The sequence below is a fragment of the Lactuca serriola genome, chromosome 4, assembly GCF_051521515.1.
Source record: "Lactuca serriola cultivar US96UC23 chromosome 4, Lser_US96UC23_V15, whole genome shotgun sequence".
Taxonomy (NCBI): domain Eukaryota; kingdom Viridiplantae; phylum Streptophyta; class Magnoliopsida; order Asterales; family Asteraceae; genus Lactuca; species Lactuca serriola.
The window spans coordinates 81743600-81760476 of record NC_136411.1 but is presented as its reverse complement, the minus strand read 5'-3'; the positions used below and the strand labels follow the sequence as shown (position 1 = coordinate 81760476).

The 16877-nt window shown below is 35.5% G+C and overlaps 2 protein-coding genes and 1 long non-coding RNA gene across 4 annotated transcripts; 1 reads left to right on the top strand and 2 right to left on the bottom strand.

Moving 5' to 3' along the window:
* Positions 1 to 250: 250 nt before the first annotated feature.
* LOC145100222 (uncharacterized) lies at positions 251 to 1484 on the bottom strand. The gene is made up of 2 exons (XR_013704903.1): positions 1313 to 1484; positions 251 to 1017 (listed from the first exon to the last, which is right to left on the bottom strand). It is a non-coding gene; the product is annotated as an uncharacterized LOC145100222 (long non-coding RNA).
* A 602-nt stretch (positions 1485 to 2086) lies between these two features.
* Positions 2087 to 4647, bottom strand: LOC145102012 (Ribosomal protein L4/L1 family). Of its 2 annotated transcripts, none has more exons than XM_079039330.1 (9): positions 4532 to 4647; positions 3831 to 3974; positions 3684 to 3745; positions 3483 to 3609; positions 3255 to 3403; positions 3049 to 3156; positions 2836 to 2955; positions 2579 to 2752; positions 2087 to 2431 (listed from the first exon to the last, which is right to left on the bottom strand). In XM_079039330.1, the coding sequence occupies exons 2-9, from the start codon at positions 3940 to 3942 to the stop codon at positions 2330 to 2332; spliced, it is 954 nt and encodes a 317-aa protein (XP_078895456.1). In that variant the 5' UTR covers positions 3943 to 3974; positions 4532 to 4647; the 3' UTR covers positions 2087 to 2329. The 2 variants fall into 2 exon arrangements, with proteins under 2 accessions (XP_078895456.1, XP_078895457.1); XM_079039331.1 differs by lacking the exon at positions 4532 to 4647 and adding an exon at positions 4133 to 4184.
* A 244-nt stretch (positions 4648 to 4891) lies between these two features.
* Positions 4892 to 6425, top strand: LOC145102013 (Optic atrophy 3 protein (OPA3)). Its single transcript, XM_079039332.1, has 4 exons — positions 4892 to 5388; positions 5632 to 5766; positions 5914 to 6000; positions 6095 to 6425. Exons 1-4 carry the CDS (start codon positions 5260 to 5262, stop codon positions 6251 to 6253), a joined length of 510 nt encoding a protein of 169 aa, XP_078895458.1. The 5' UTR covers positions 4892 to 5259; the 3' UTR covers positions 6254 to 6425.
* The last annotated feature ends 10452 nt before the right edge of the window (positions 6426 to 16877 follow it).

Genomic DNA, 16877 nt, shown 5'->3' with positions numbered 1-16877 from the left:
GTGTTTCAAAATATATGGAAATTTTATGTTTTGTATACTACATGCCTACATGGCGTTCATGGAACTTTCTTTTGCAAATAGAAAAATCAATGGACTTTGAACATGAAGATTGGTTAGAGTTTAGTAAAGAGAATTACAATTTACAGGACAAGGCCCAATTGAATTTGTATAAATGATAGTTCTTTTAAGAGTTATCACTTGCCACACGAAAACAATTAAATTAACTAAATAACTAATTGGAAATAACGAATAATCTAGATTACTTTTAATTTAATTATTAACATTCTGAGACTTCATCTGGTTGCCCTTCAAAGAGAATTTTGCAGATACTATATCGCAATTCTTCTAAATTTATTTGTATTCCTTTTTTATTGTATGGTTATCAAATGATAGTGTTGAATTAACGTAATTACTATACATTTGAAAAGTATATGAATTATAAAACTCTTACATTACATAATATCAAGATCACTCTCTACTATTTGGTAAGATTTCGGCCACCTTTCTCCCAATCTCCATCGATTTGGTGCTTTGATGCACATGCAATGGCACCGTGTTATTGTCAAGAAAATAAAGCACACAAACCATCATTATCGAGGTTGTGAACATGGGAATAGGCCCCAAAAGCCATAGCAACAACAATAGGGCAAGATAAAGTGCCCTAAGCCCAAGTGACCAAAAATCACCACCCCTAATCACAGCCAATTCAATTGATTTTATTGGCACATTGCTATTTGGCATACTTATTAGATAAGTAGCATGAATCAATGATCTTGTGGACTCAATAAAACAAGCAAAGGCCAAGAGAAAACAAACCAAGAGGCTTATGTGTTTTATTGATATTGTTGATGAATTTGCATCTCCGTAGATGAACTTGCTTTGAAACATTGAAGAACTGTTTGCAACCAAAGTGCCGATGACCGCACAAAGAGTTAGACATATGGATGACATGAAATTTGATGATGATATATTGTAGGAAAGCACGTTTAGAGGAACCGCAAAGTCATTGTTTTCCATCTAGCAAAAAGAAAAATAACAAATGGGGTATTTAAATTACAATTGTTTTGAAGTTCTTAAATAAAAATTATTCATTCAGTAACCCCTAATATGGCCCACATCGCTCTGCCCCAAAAGCATCATTTGAAATATAAATAAGATACATAGTGGCTCACTACGTTCTATATTGTAGCAGCTGTTGCTACAACTTGAACCCTTAACTAGGTCTACATGTTTACCACCTTGAACCAATGGTGGTATGTATGCCCTTGGGGAAATTGTATCGAATTGTATATAAAAATTTTAAAAATCTTGCCTTCATGATTTTGTCGACCCAAGCTTTTTTGTCATTGTTTTCAAAGCCAATAGTTGTGGTGTGAGGGCAATTGAGACATCTATAGAGAAGCCATAGGTGGTATCCAAACATGACCAGAAGCCCACTTGGTACCAAAACCAAATCAAGGTTCTCCTTATGGAAACTCATTTGGAAAATAACTTATCTACAAAATGTAAGCGACTCCATTGCCTATAAAAGATCAACGAATCTTGAAATCTACTCTACTTGGTTATCAAAAAACAAAGGGTTGACCTCAAAGTTTCTTTCTTTAGATGAAAGTGAAGACTTGGATATGAGTTGGCTTTTTGGAGATTGCTTGATGCAATTGCTGAGGCTACTTGAGATGATAACTTGTGTGCATAATGAAATTGGAGTGAAAACTGAAAAGGTCAACGGTGGCATGAAATGCAATATAAGAACATTACTTTAAGTCATTTAGGTGCCAATTAGGCAATTACCTTTCCAAATATTGGATATTTTCTTCTATTCTATTTACGTTATGCTTAAATGACTTGAAGAATCAACATAAAATTTGATTCCTAAATTGTGAAATTGACTTTTTAAATAGAAATCTAACTCTACTTGCAATACAAAAACATTACAATCTTTTAAAGCAAGCATCAAGAATCTTGGAAACCAACTCTACGAGCAATAAAAAAAATTGTGCAATTTGATGCAAGGAAAAGTGTGTTTCCTTCTTATGTAAATGTAACACCAAAACCAACCATTTAATTTAAGATATTGAACACATACTTTTTAAAGCTAAGTGACAAGTTTATCTATCTTGTCTTCTATAATTCATCAAAAGAAATCCCAAATTATTCAAACATTTGAAATATTGTTCATATCAAAACATGTTCAAAATGTCATTAAATCTATAACAAAAACCCCTTACAAAGTGAAGATAATATATGAAAAGAAACAATTCTACACTTGCAAAACTCCAAAGTCTCTTAGCATAGTGACTCAAAACACTACCTCCATTTTTTTTTTAAATCAACGATTAATAGGAGTGTGCATACGCTCAACGATCTTGTTAACAGCATCACGTGACATCACCAACGTGTCATGCAAAAGGATGCTATAAACATTCAAACCCTGCAACAAACCAAAACAATTCATAACTAAACAGAACAGCTAATGACATGACATGACATGACAGATATATTCCTCACATCTCGTATGGGCAAAAGACATAAACGCCATTTTCATCGTTATTTAAAAAAATAGAGCTAGAAAGCTTACAATAGAGGGAAGAACATTGACATAATGTAGGTTTTGAGTTGCAAGCTTGAGGTTTTCATCAATAGGACCTCCATCCACCACTAGAATCTTCGTGGACTCTTCCATTTGATTCGCAAAACTCACAATATTCTTTGTTTTATGAGTCGGAAGCACTAAATCCTCAAACACCAAAAGCTGCAAATTGTTACCTTTATATGTTAATAAATTATATAAACTAAATATTTTATTTGAAAGTAGAAAATAAAATCAAGACTTGCCTTCCCTTCAGCTGCACGAGCAGACAATGCAATCTTGAGCCCTAGTCTTCTGACCTTCTTGTTCAGCTTAAACGCATGGCTGCGGGGTTTAGGCCCATGCATAACAGCACCAGTTCTAAACTGTTTTTTCATTATTTCAAAATCTTAAATTAAAAAAAAAGAAAAAAAACATCTGAAACTAAATTAATTAATTAATTAATAGAAAAAGCATACCTGGGGCCCACGCAATGATCCATGTCTTGCTCGGCCAGTACCCTTTTGGGGCCATGGCTTTCTTCCAGTACCACTGACCTCACTTATGGTTTTTGTTGAATGAGTTCCCTGTAATCATCATCACTCTCAATCAATATTCAACAATGAGATTGAGAAAGATTGAAAAAGTTTCTAAATTGATGAAAAAAATCAAAATTCAAAAAAACCTGTTGTCTTTTTGCAAGCTGCCATCTTACAACACGGTGGATAATATCCTTCCGAATGGGAAGATCAAAAACATCACCTGCCAACACCATCAGTCCTTTGTCTTCATTCTGAAAGTTTGTAACTGGGATCACCAGGTCCTGTAGTTGACCTGTGTCAAACTCAAAACCATGGTCAAACACAAACTCCATTCTTAATAGATAATGTATGATTTGTTTTCATTCATGCACCTAATTTGCGTTCAGGAGTTAAGATTTGTTTTCTGGATAGTAGCTCAGATGGGAATGATCCTTCACTTGCATCTGAACTTAGCATCGAAGTAGATAGACCTCGAGTCCCCATTAAAGGAAACCCTGCCTGTATAAATTATGGGAGTTTTTTAATGGCTGTGTAAAGACAATGTATAAAGAAAGATGATAGAAATGATTTACCTTTTTAAAGATTGAATATTCCATTGAAGATTGCATATCACCAGTGTCATGATCACGTGAGGCTATATGCATAGTCAGATAGATTAATAAATAATAACCCCCAAAAGGATTTGAGTTGCTGTAAGTGATAAACAGAATGAGTCTTACCAGTAGAAAGAATGTGGAAAGATCGATGCACGATGTTCTGATGATTACTGCAATGGAGTTTATAACTTGAGCTTATAGAGCGTAGTAGCTTCCTGGAACATGGCAAGGCCATGCTACTAATAGATTTATTGTAGTTTTAGAGACCTGTTCAAAATTAATATGGTTGAAGTTTAAACACGGAATTAGTAACAAGATTCATATCAACTTTTTATTTGAAAAGGATTAGGTCTAGAGTGAAAATTCGAGTTGTAACTCATTATTTACAGGATGAATCGCAAAGAACAGGAAGAACGAAGACATACAATCTACATCAAATTATCAATGTTCGCTGGAGTGAAGCTGCGATTAGTGATGCATCAATTAATGCCCTGAAGCAAGTTTTTATGACAAAAGTTGCAAGAGTCATAAACTATTTCAAAACCTAACAGGCTACAAACAACCAAGTTTTATAAAAGGAAAATTTTAGCAATGGGGAATTGTGAACCTACTGGAAACAAGAAAACGTGTTACAAGAAAAATGAAATCTGAAGCAGCCGAAGAAACCTCGCGAAAGAAGCACAGGTTAGTGGGTGAGGTTTATTGATTTGGGGTTTAGTGCGATTCTGGACTTGAGCCGTCAATTAGAGGTGAAATTATTTAGGGTTTTTATCGCGACTCTAAGAAAAATGGAGCGAAAATAATTGAGAAATGGATGGAGATACCTGGTACGACAATGGCTGAACTCCTAGCTGCTGTTATGGAGGAGGAAGAGGCGAACATGAAGTGTGAGCAAGGGTGGGAACTGGGAAGTCATTGTAGGAGAGGGTGCTTGTTGTAAATCTTCTAAACAGTAGGGGCTAACTTGGAAAAATGTGGAAATTAACACCTTGGACTTTGGAAGTCCAAAGCTTTAGACAAAAGGCCCAAAGCCCATTTACATTCTATTCCTTATTTTGTTTTTTTCTTTTTTGACTGATCAAGGATAAGACAAATGATCATTATATAATTTGTAAATTCTGTTTATGATTCATCGACGAAGAGTATATGCAATTATGCGTAACATAAACCCTTAAAATGCAAGGTTTTTTGGGTGTATGTATAATTTTTACTATATTTTCTGTAAATTTCAAGCAGTTTTCAAAAGATTTTAACAGAATTGAATTGAAAAGTCAACCAGAAGGTGGGATTCATATTCGTATCAAAGTGAGGAGACGCAAACTTTTGTAGCGCATCCACCTACCTTCCGGCTTCCTCCCAGTGACCTATTCTCTATCTTCCTTTCCAAGGAAATCATAGCAATCCACCATAACCATCGTCATTAAATGGAGAATATTATACATATACGTTTTGTTGATCTCGTTCGCTTCTAGACAAATCATCAAACACTTGGTGTGCAGTGCGCCATTTTCGTACAGATAAGAGCAAATCCTAAGATCGGGCCAGAAGAGTAATGGTTCTCCCCTTATTGAAGCTTGGGACGCTCGCATTGAAAACTTTAAGCAAACCCATTGCCAGCAGGCTCAAAAAACAGGCTGCCCTTCACCCCAAGTTTCGGACATCGATCATTAGTTTCGCGCAGGTAATCAACCGCTTCTACTATTTCACATTCATACTGATTCTTCGCTTCTGTTTTGTGTTTATTTGATTTCTCGATTAAATTTTAATTATGGGTTTTCTGTAATTGATAACGGAACCTTTACTTTCTTTCTATCTATTTTCTTAGCATTAGGTGTTAGGGCTTACGTCAACATTTCAAATGTTGCAATTCCATCTTTAGATTTGTAAATTTGACCAATTTCAAGTGATGTGTATGATGTAACAGGCAAATCACAGGCTAACAACAAACATACAAAGGCGAATTTATGGACACGCAACTGATGTTGAAATTCGGCCATTGAATGAGGAGAAAGCTGTTCAGGCAGCTGGGGATCTTATAAGTGAACTCTTTGTCTTCTCGGTATGATATTAATCTTCTTCATAGTATCATGATCGTTTAAAACTCATCAATTTACCAGTAGTTACAGAAGAGTTCCACATAGCAGAAAAAATTAGCAAGAACTTTAAATGTGTTTAATGGTGGTGTACACTTTAAAATTTCAAATAGGTGGCAGGAGTCGCCCTCATATTTGAGGTGCAAAGAAGTGCTAGATCAGAAGCCAAAAAAGAAGAAGTCCGCAAACAAGAATTGGAGGTAAATTTTTATTTTATTTTTTCAATTTCTGTCTAAATTTATAATAAAATGTCGTTTTTTTTTTGCTTATTGCTTATCTGTTTATGGTGTATAGGAAATGAGGCAACGAGATGAGGATTTAGCGAAGGAAATGGAAAGTCTAAAGCAAAAACTTGAGGAACTTGAGCAGCTTGCTAAAGGAAAAGGATTTACAGGTGTTTTCAACTTCAAAAATGTTAAAACCCAAAATGCAAATTCAGTCAATCCAGCTTGATTATGATATTTGGATTAAACAGAAAAAGAAAAACTTCATTCTTTCTTGCTATTTTGTGCTAATACTATTGATTTTTTGACCTAATTGAGACGACCCCATCTTTAAGATTCTGGGGTTGTGGACTTGTGGTATTGTATCATTTTCAAGGAGTTGTACAACTTTTCTTGGTTGATGTCGATTTCTTTATTCTAATTGGTATATGAATTATGAATATATGATGAAACTTATTGGTGGACTTATCTTTATTGCACATTGTTATGGACATGATCTCTTCTTTTAAGAAAAGAACAAAATTGAAAATTTATGTATTATACGCATATTAAACAATGGAGTGTCGTAGGTCTGGTCCTTATACAATAGTACAACTTGGTCACATGCAAGCCTAATGAAACATTGATCGAAACGTACATACGTTTTAAATATTTCATCTATGATATGAAACTTGTACGTTTCAAATATTTCATCTATGATATGAAACAACACCGCAACACCTTTAATAATGATGAAATTCTGATTAAATTCTCAAAAGTCTACATGTTGCATGGAAGACCGAGTCCATTATAATAAGATAGACGGATAACTTGAAGAGTGAAGACTATGTCACTCGAGTCTCTTTATAGGCTTTTGCTAACAGATGAGCCAAAAACAAAGTATGATGCATGGATTAAAGAAAAGGTGGCGGTAGAAGACAAAGGTTGTTATAAATCCAAGCACTTGAACATGAAGCCCAAGAAGATGAAGAGTTCTATAGCCGAAGAGGTTAATTTGAGTTATTCGTCCATGCATGAAGGCCAAGGCGAATAAGAGTTCTACAATTTAGAAACATCATCTGATGATGATGTGTGATATTCATTGTTTTGAACTTCACAAAGTAGGAAGTAGAGGTGAGCAAAAACCTCACCACAACTAAAATTAACCGTAAAAACTGTATAAACCGCAACTACAGTAAAAACCGATAGTGAGGTTTATAAAATCGCAAATTTATGGTGCAGTGTTGTTATTAGTTTTCAAAACCGCAAAAAAAATCGCACCATACCTCATATATTATATACAATTTTTTTATTAATTATTAATATATTAAATATTAAAAATAAGACAAGTTTTATGGATGAAATAAGGATAAAATTCTAAAGACAAAAGTATTGGTTTTTTATTATGCTTAACTTTAGAAAATTGTGAAATTTGACAATTTAAAGATATTTATTGTTAATTACTAGTGATTTGCCGTTTTTAAGATATTATTTAAGTTAATTGTTTTACACCTTATGATTTTTTTTATTATTATAAGTAATATGTTTGAACTTTTAAAACCGTTTGAACTCTAAACTGCAGTTAAAAACCACACAAAATAATCACACCAAATTTATGCAGTTAATAATCGAAACACAGAAAAAACAAAACCACAGCGTAAAGTAACCACCTAGCTGCACCACAAAATAACTGCACCAAGCGGTTTTGAAAATGGATTAACCGCATTTGCGGTTGTTGGTAAGGTTTTGGCCAATAATTGCACCGAACTGCACCGTGATCACCCCTAGTAGGAACTAATTTAAAAACAAAACATAGATATAATATTTTTGTTAATTGTTTTTTTTTTCCATTCTATGGTTAAATAAGAGTTAAACTCCAAGTTCATTGTATGCCAACTTAGCACTCCACTTGGATAGGTTTAATCCATAAGAGTAAATTAAACAAATCGTCTCTTGTCCAAGTGTCAAATTGTACGTTCAGTCCTTATTTTTGCAAATTAACTCGGACCGTCCCTCATGTATTTAAATACTACCCACCCAGTCCCTATTGTTGTTACACATTAGTTTTCTCTGTTTGGGTGCCCCACGTGCCTTGCAAACAGGGGTATTTTCGTTATTTCATGTCACGTGTATATTATCAACTGTGTATGGCACCATATCCAGTTCACCCAAACATTGCATACTCATTCCCCGATCAAAACCTTTCTCGTCTCACAGAAACCCTAGTTTTCCGTTAATAATGAAGATGAATGGGTGGCGAATACGACCATTGATGGATGAAATCGATTTGGAAGCCAATTACGGTAAGGAAAACCAACCATTTTATGCCCTGTTCTTAATCATTTTATCTCCGATTTTGAAAATATTGTTGTTTTTTTCTTGTGAATGTGGGAATCCAACTGTTTTTAGTATATGCTTGGACTATGGAGGAGAGTTTACCAAATTTCCTGGAAGAAAATACATCAAGGGACAACACAAATTTGTGGACTTGATCGACAATGATTTGTTCTCTATTCATGACATTGATGGTATGATGGAGGAGTTAGGCTGCGTTAAAGAAGGTATGATTATGTATTATCACTTTAAACGACCGTTAAGGGATTCAGATTTTGGGTTGTTTGCATTGGGTAGTGACCAAGACGCCAACCACTTAAGGTCCTACGTTTCTTCACACTAGCTTATAGAAGTGTATACATAATTGTGCGTACCAACTTGCATACATATGCTATGTCTCCTAACCTTGCAAAACTCAGGATTGAAGAGATTGTTGGACCCCCTTCTTGTTCTAGAAGGTTATTCTCGAATGGATTAACACAACCACAGTTGAACCCCCTGTTTTAGAACCAAACATGCAAACCCCTACAATGGAACCTAACATTGAATCCCCTATTCTTATTGATGTTGCACATGTTTCATCCCTAGATTGGAATCCTAAATTGAAGTTGAATATGTGAAAGAACCATATATGGAACCCCTATTGTGGAAACCTTTAGTGAAGCCCTATGTGGATCTAGTGATAGTGAGGGTAGTGGAGATTCAAGTGATAGTGATAATAGTGATTTCATTGTCGATGAGGATAACTTGTTGGATGATCTTGAGGTGGACATGTATGATTTCTACCTCAACATTGATGATAATTTGGAGTAGTTTGGTGATAACCCTATTACAACAAAGAATGTAGTAATGTCTAATGAGGAAATTGAGGTGATCAACACTTATGTTCTACAATCCGAGTCATCATTTGGTGAGGGGAAAATGAGTAAAAGAACAAATAAAATATGAGTTGCTGAAAGGACACAGATAATGATGCAGCTTAAGTGAGTGACCCTTTCTACATACTTCAAACATCCTCAAGTTCTCAAGAAGCAAAAGACAAAATTTACTCGCATGCAATAGAGACAAGAAGAGAATTGGATATTGTCAAGAATGATAAAAACAGGGTCAGGGTAGTATGTAAAGGAACAATACCAGATATGGGGATACATGAGACTTATAGAGAAGGTGGACCAAGTAAAACTAGTGGGAAAGGTGCGCCCAGTTAAAGAAACATGAATGGTGGAGCTAGTCAAATATGTGAAAAAGAAGGGCCAAGTAAGTGTAGTGGTAAAGGTTGGTCTAGTAAAAAGAAAAGTGTAGTAAAAGTAGATGAAAGCAATAAGTGCCCTTGGAAACTTTTAGTAAGTAAATGGAAAAAGGATGATGATTGGACAGTGAAAACGTATGAAAAGAAGCATAAATGTCTCTAAACAAGAAAAATCAAAGCTTGTAATTACAAGTTTCTTTCCAAGCAAATAGTTGAGCAGTTGGAGTCTAACCCAAAAATACCAATCAAGGCTTTAAAGGAGCAGGTAGAGAGGAAATACCAAATTCAGATTTCGGACATGAAAGTGTTTAGGACACAAGCAAAATCCCTAGAAACTATTAGGGGTGATTTTGGGGGTCAATATTCTATATTAAGGGACTATCTACTGGAGTTTCAAACTCGAAACCCAAACACAACAATCAAGCTTAAAGTGGATAATTCTTCCAACCCTGCATCAGATACTAGGATTTTTAAACATATATATATATATATATATATATATATATATATATATGTGTGTGTGTGTGTGTGTGTGTGTGTGTCTTGGGCCACTGAAGCAAGGTTTTATAGTAGAGAAAAAGGAATTTCTTGGATTGGATGATGCATTCATGAAGGGTCCCTACCCTGGTATGATTCTAACTGCAGGTAAGTAATAATATACACGGTTTAACTACTTAATCTTACATATGCCTTATATATATAAACCTAATTTGTTCTTACTACTATAGGGATTAGATGGAAACAGTTGCACTTACCCATTGGCATATGGTGTTGGAGAGTCTGAGAACTACAACTCATGAACATCGTTTCTAAAAAATCTTGGTGATGATTTGGATTTGACTACAAAACTTCACATTTATAACTGATAGGCAAAAGGTAATAGTATACATTGTTTAACTACTTAACATTTATATTATTTGTACTAATTATATAAAATTGACTATGTTTATGTTGTAAGGTGTTTGGCCTGCAATTGCAAAATTGTTTCCATGTGCAGAAAATAGATTATGCCTTCGTCATGTCCATGAGATTATGAAGCGGAAGTGGAGGGGCAAGGAGTTTAAAGATTGTCTCTAGAAATGTGCAACAACATCAACTGTACAACAATTCAATCTTGCAATGGAGGAACTGAAGAAATTGAACAATGATGCATATGAATGGCTTAAAGCCATTCCACCCTAACATTGGTCTAGGTCTCACTTCACAGGTAAGTTATACATGTTATAATTCTTCAACATTGTTGATTGTATGCATCTTAAATGATTACAGGTGGTGAAGGTGTGGACCAATTTGTAGTTGACATAACACAACATACATGCTCATGTAACAAGTGGGAGGTCACTACCATGCCATGCGAGCACACAATTGCAACTATATGGGATATGAGGAGAAACAATGAGAATGTTGGGATACCTGAAACATGGGTTCACCCAACATACTAGTTGAATACATGGAAAAAGATGTATGCCTTTGAAATTGAACCAATTAATGGGAGGATGATGTGGGAAAAAAATTCCTTATTTAACAAATTTACTACCACCAAAAAATCATGTGCCTATTGGTAGGCCAAAAAAGAAAAGAAGAATATCTGATATGGAAGATTATAGTGCTAGAGGGACCATAACAGATAGATGTTCAATGTGCGGAAACGTTGGGCATAATGGTAGGACCTGCAAGGGGCAGGCAGTAAGAGGATCACAGGTCAGTGGTATTGATGTGGGACAGAATGTTGGTGTAGGACAAAATTCAGGTGCTGTGAACAAGAGGAAAAGTCTGATGGTTTAGTGTTTGTGTATTACTTGCATGTCTTTTGGTTGGCTAATGCTTTTTATGTATTTGAACAATGTTCGTTCATGTCTTTTGGGTCTGTAATTTCAGTTTGAACTAATGTTGTGCTACTTCTTTAACTATGATGGTGATGTACTTCAAACTGTTGACTGGATGAATGTTTGTAATGGTTTGAATGACTTAATGATTAATTAGGTTATTAATGTATGAATGCATGTTTGTAATGGTTTGATGGCATAATGGTATGATATAAATTGTTGTTTTGGTATGAATACATGTTTGGCAATTACCAAAAAAACTCTAACACCATAAATTTTCAAACAAAATTTTCATTTTAAAATCACATAAATCTCATTAACACATTTCACAAAATCCCCAAAATGTCAAATTATCAAAAAAAAACATATTTATAATTGTTTGAATAAAATCTAGGACCCTCAAAAACATAACTCCATCTTGTGTGTACAATCAATCTGACACCTTTCCGTGATCTTGAGAAATACCTGAAACACATAACACATAACACGGTAAGCACGAAGCTTAATGAGTTCCCCAAAATATCACACGCATCTCATTAGCCTCTCATGGCTATATCTCGAATAAGACCCTCTGGTTAATGTGTCTCAGTGGAACCCTCCGGTCCCACAACTCAGGTGGACCCTCCGGTCATAACTCAGTAAAGCTCAGAATAATACACAACATAAATCACAAGGACATAATGTAGGATATCACAATACTTAATAAAACATACAAGACCCTTCGGTCACATAACATTACTACTCAAGGTAAGTATAGTGAGAAGACTCACCTCGTAAGTAAGCAAAGAAATTGTGTACCCCTCGAACGCTCTAATCCCTGCCTACATGTCATAAGCATCTCTAATTAACACTTAAATCACAACTCTAAATAAACCAAGCTATTTTCTCTATCTAACTCTTGGGATGGGTAAAAGACCATTTACCCCCTAATGGTCCACATAATCCCTGTCTTGACTAAACCCTAAAGTCAACATAAATCAACACTCGATTCAACAGTCCATGTTGACCTGAATCGCCGAGTCCCCTCATTCCTTCAGCAATGTCGCAAAAATCCAACTTAACTTGTTGAGTTGTCTCATCAACTCGCCGAGTTACTCATGTCCAGACTCGTCGGGGAAAACCCTAGCCGACTCGTCGAGTCAGCTCACTGACTCGTCGAGTCCTTTCAGTCTATTTTCTTATTCAGACGTTTTAAGGAAGAGTTTCAACCCCAAACTGTAGATCTAGCCTCCCAAGGCTGAGATACCATGTAAAGCGGCAAGCTTTACGTCCATACATGGCACTTAAGGCTTGAAATGCCAAAACAAGTTCCATTTAGATTCCTAAGCATAAAATCTCTCCTCTAGCTTGATAAATCTTAGACTTTTGGGCTTAAGGGACCTCATAAGGTTCGGATCTGAAGTCTCAATCTCTTGGCTAGCTCAAAATACTCAAAGTCTCGAGGAAAGATGGAAAAAGCCCTAAAACTTCCTAAAACGAGATCTAATCAAAATAATGAGCAAGGTGGTGACTTTTACCTTTAAACAGAAGCTAAGTATGGATAAACACTGAATCTAACAGTCCCTTCTCATTCCAAGCCTTGATACTCTTCTCTTCTCTTCCAATAGCGCACTAGAATGCCCAAAGTTAGCTCTTCTTTCTCTCTTAAATCAATCTAAATGATTAGGGTTTCACACAGGGGAGTAAGGTGACATGGGAGGTAGAAATGAGGGCTTAAGATCCTTTAAATAGGACACAACCCTAGAAAATTAGGGTTTCCTCTCACAGCGCCAACTTGTCGAGTTGGTCCCTCCAACTCATTGAGTTGGTCGATAAACCCACGCGGCCAATTCCTTCTCTACTCGACGAGTTGGTGCCTCCAACTCGTCGAGTTGCTCAATCAAAATCATGAAAATTATATAATATTATACCTGGGAGTCGGGATGTTACAAAAACACCCCATTTTAATTAACTTGCAAACTGATACATCCAACTTGATTTTGTACAACTGAAAGGTAAATGTATATGATAACTTATCCTACGCTTTGTACACTAGAATTGACACAAACAGAAACCAACTAATAGCTATATACAACTTCAATTTCAGATTTTGTTGTTCAAGCTTCATCCCAATGTTCATACAAGCACATTTCTGATCCTCCACCACCCAACCATTGAACTTGCAACCATGAGCCTACAAAGTAAGTGTAGAAACATTTAACAATGCTAAAATTTACAGAAAATAGGAGAAATTAGGAGATTAGTTTAGATTTATCAAGAAATCGAAATTAACCGAGTTAGAACAAGCATAGTAACGTTATCCAGGGTTGTTCTTGCTCCATGAGGTACGAATCACAGTTTCAACTCCACAATTGCATCTAATTGCCATTTTTGTTGGTTGGAGACTGGTAATTGAAGAACGAAAGGGGGAAGAAGTAATGGGTTGAAGTCCTAATGGATATAGTTTCTCAAGTAAAAAATCGATATTTAATCAACTTTATTTAATTTTAAATAAAAACTAATAGAAGTGTAGATCTTGGCTTGTGGTGAAGTCCTAATGGATAAGTTTGGAAACTATATGTTGGAATAGTGTCTAAGGCTGCAACTATATTAGGCAAGTATTTGACCCGGTTGTGTATGGTCCTTTTGGGTTGCCTTCACCATAGCAACTTGATAGGATGATTTATTAAGAGAGAATAAATATTATTAATATATAATGAGAATAATATAAAGAATAATAATATTGTTATTTGATTAATATAAGTCATAAATTAATTAGAGTTAATTTGGTGACTTAAAGAGATTAATTAAATAAGAGGGTATAAACTGTCAATTGTTTGATAGTTAAACTTTAGACTGTAAATCCTTATTGGATAGGGGTTGGACGAATTCTAGAAGTTATGGATAGCTCAAAATCGTCCAAGGCTATCTATGGTAAGGATATGGATTGCTTTAAGAGAAGATTATCCAACTAGGGTTTAAGTTGTAACCCTTAAGGAGTCTAAAAGTATAAATAGACCCTATGGCAAAGGGAAATCGGAACTTGATTAAGAATAGAGAAACCCTGGCCGATTTCCTCCTAGCCTCTCTCTCCCAAATCATCCTCCTTGCTATTTGGTGTTTGTAAGTCATTAGAGGAGTGACAATTGTGACTCTAGAGCTCCAAGACAACAAGATCAAACAAGAGATTCAAAGGTACGATTCTAGATCTAATTTAATATTGTTCTTATACCTAATTAGTCATTAGAAGTATTGGATTCAAAGCATGTTTAATTAGAAAGCCTAGATCCAAGCATTAGGGTTTTGCATGCACACATAGGAAAGTTCTTATGGCTAAAACCCATCAGTGGTATTAGAGCCTAGCTTGGTTTCTATTAAATTGTTGCTTGTTTGTTTGAAACTTAACTGCAAAATTCGATTTTGTGTTTCTGAGTCATGGACTCGGCGAGTCCCTTGGTGCACTCAGCGAGTCCAAGCGTCAGGAATGGCCAGATTCGGGATTTCTTCATGATTATCTTATGGAAACTTACCTTAATCATATTAGATCAACCCTAATCCGATTTTTTGATATATATGAATATAATCTTGATCTAATTAAAGATATTTATCAAATAATAAAATATTTAATTTCCTTATATGATAATTAATTATTTATTTTGATTAATTTGGTAATTATCTTGCATGAAATCTTGAATAAATCAAATATAGATAATTAGGAAATTAATTGTTAATTAAAATTATTTGTTATTTGATCCTCCATGTTTTAACTGTTTTAAAACTTGTCCTCAAGTTTTGAAATTTATGTTTTGTGATTAAAAGTTTTAATTTAGACAATTTAAATTTCAAACCCTAGATTTTAAAAGTTTAAAATACAACCCTATACTAATATAATATTACAAGAATAATATATATATATATATATATATATATATATGTATATATATATATATAACTAAAATGCTAGTCTTACCGTTAGTAGGGCTCATTCACGAAGCCGATCTATAAGGTGGGTATAAGGTTGTGGCCTATAAAATGGCGCTTAATGGGTGTACACTCACACCCACCGCTTGCTTGATCGGTGGAGGGTTGTTAGCCGAACGGGTAGGATAGGGCAACCTTATCCTCTCATTTAAAGTATAATATGAAATACAAAGTAGCTACATATTTTTTAAAAATTTCCCAATCCTAGTTACTTTAGGAAAAGTGAATTTATGCAATCCCATGAAATTACACTTTGCACCCTTGCTAAGAAGTTAGTGGAGCGTGTGTGGTTTACCGGCACACTAATTGGTTCTAAGCAAAGGTGGCAAAGGGTGATTCATTGTTTATCATAGTTCGATGGAGTGTGTGTGGTTTACCGGCACATCGAATAGGTGATCGTTACAATGAAGGCACCGTGTGAATTTGCATGGTAATTCACACCCGCTTTGTGATCCTCGGTATCCCAGTCACAAACAAGAGGGGCATATCGAGATTGAAACATGCCATTGAATAGTTTCAATGAATCTCATCCGAACCTAGGAATTCTCAATACATTTAGGACTTAAAGTTATGTTTTTGTGGTGGAGAATTAGTGAATCGTCATTCACTTACCTTCGTATTATTTGCATGTTGGATTACGGCATCCCTTTTCTAACAATGTAAATATTGTTGTTGGATCCTAGCCCTAATTTTTCTTATTGGGTGATAATTAGGGATTCATATTCTAATCTATCTTTGTCCTTTCTATTTGTAGATGTCGAACGCAAACAACGCTGCTGCTAGTTCTTTCACATTGATGAGCCTTTGCCAAAAGGTCACTTTCGATGGAACGAACTTTAGCGAATGGATAAGATACATTCGCACCATTGCTCGCTATGAGGATAAGGAGTATATCCTCGATGAGAAGCTCGATAAAATCAACCCTGAAATCGCTACTCCGGCTGAAATGACCGCTTTTGAAACTCATGAGCACGATGCAACGAAGGTACATTGCATCATGATAGCCACCATGAACTCCGAATTCCAAAAGTCCTATAAGGACACGTACCCATACGAAATGCATCAAGACTTATTGGAGAGATACCACCAGAACGCGAGACAAGAGTGTTATGAGATTTTTACTAACATGATTTCCGCTAAGATGGGTCATGGAGAGTCTCTTACCGTGCACTTGCAAAAGATGCAAAGGTATGTCGACCGCCTTCGCAAGTTGAATGTTGACTTTGGGGAAGACTTGGCGATCGACATGGTGCTTCACTCTTTGCCTCCGAGCTACAATCAATTTAGGATGACCTACCACATGAACAAAGAAGAGGTCACCCTAAGCAAACTCCAAGGTCTCTTGAGGGTCGCTGAGAGTAACTTCAAAGACAAGTCTGCTGCACCAACTCCCAATCCACCCGCTACTCCTGTCTTGGCTATTGGTCAAGGAAAGGGAAAGAAGAGGAAGGCTTCGTCTAAGAAATATCGCAAGGTTAAAGCCCAAGATGGTGCCTCTTCTAGTG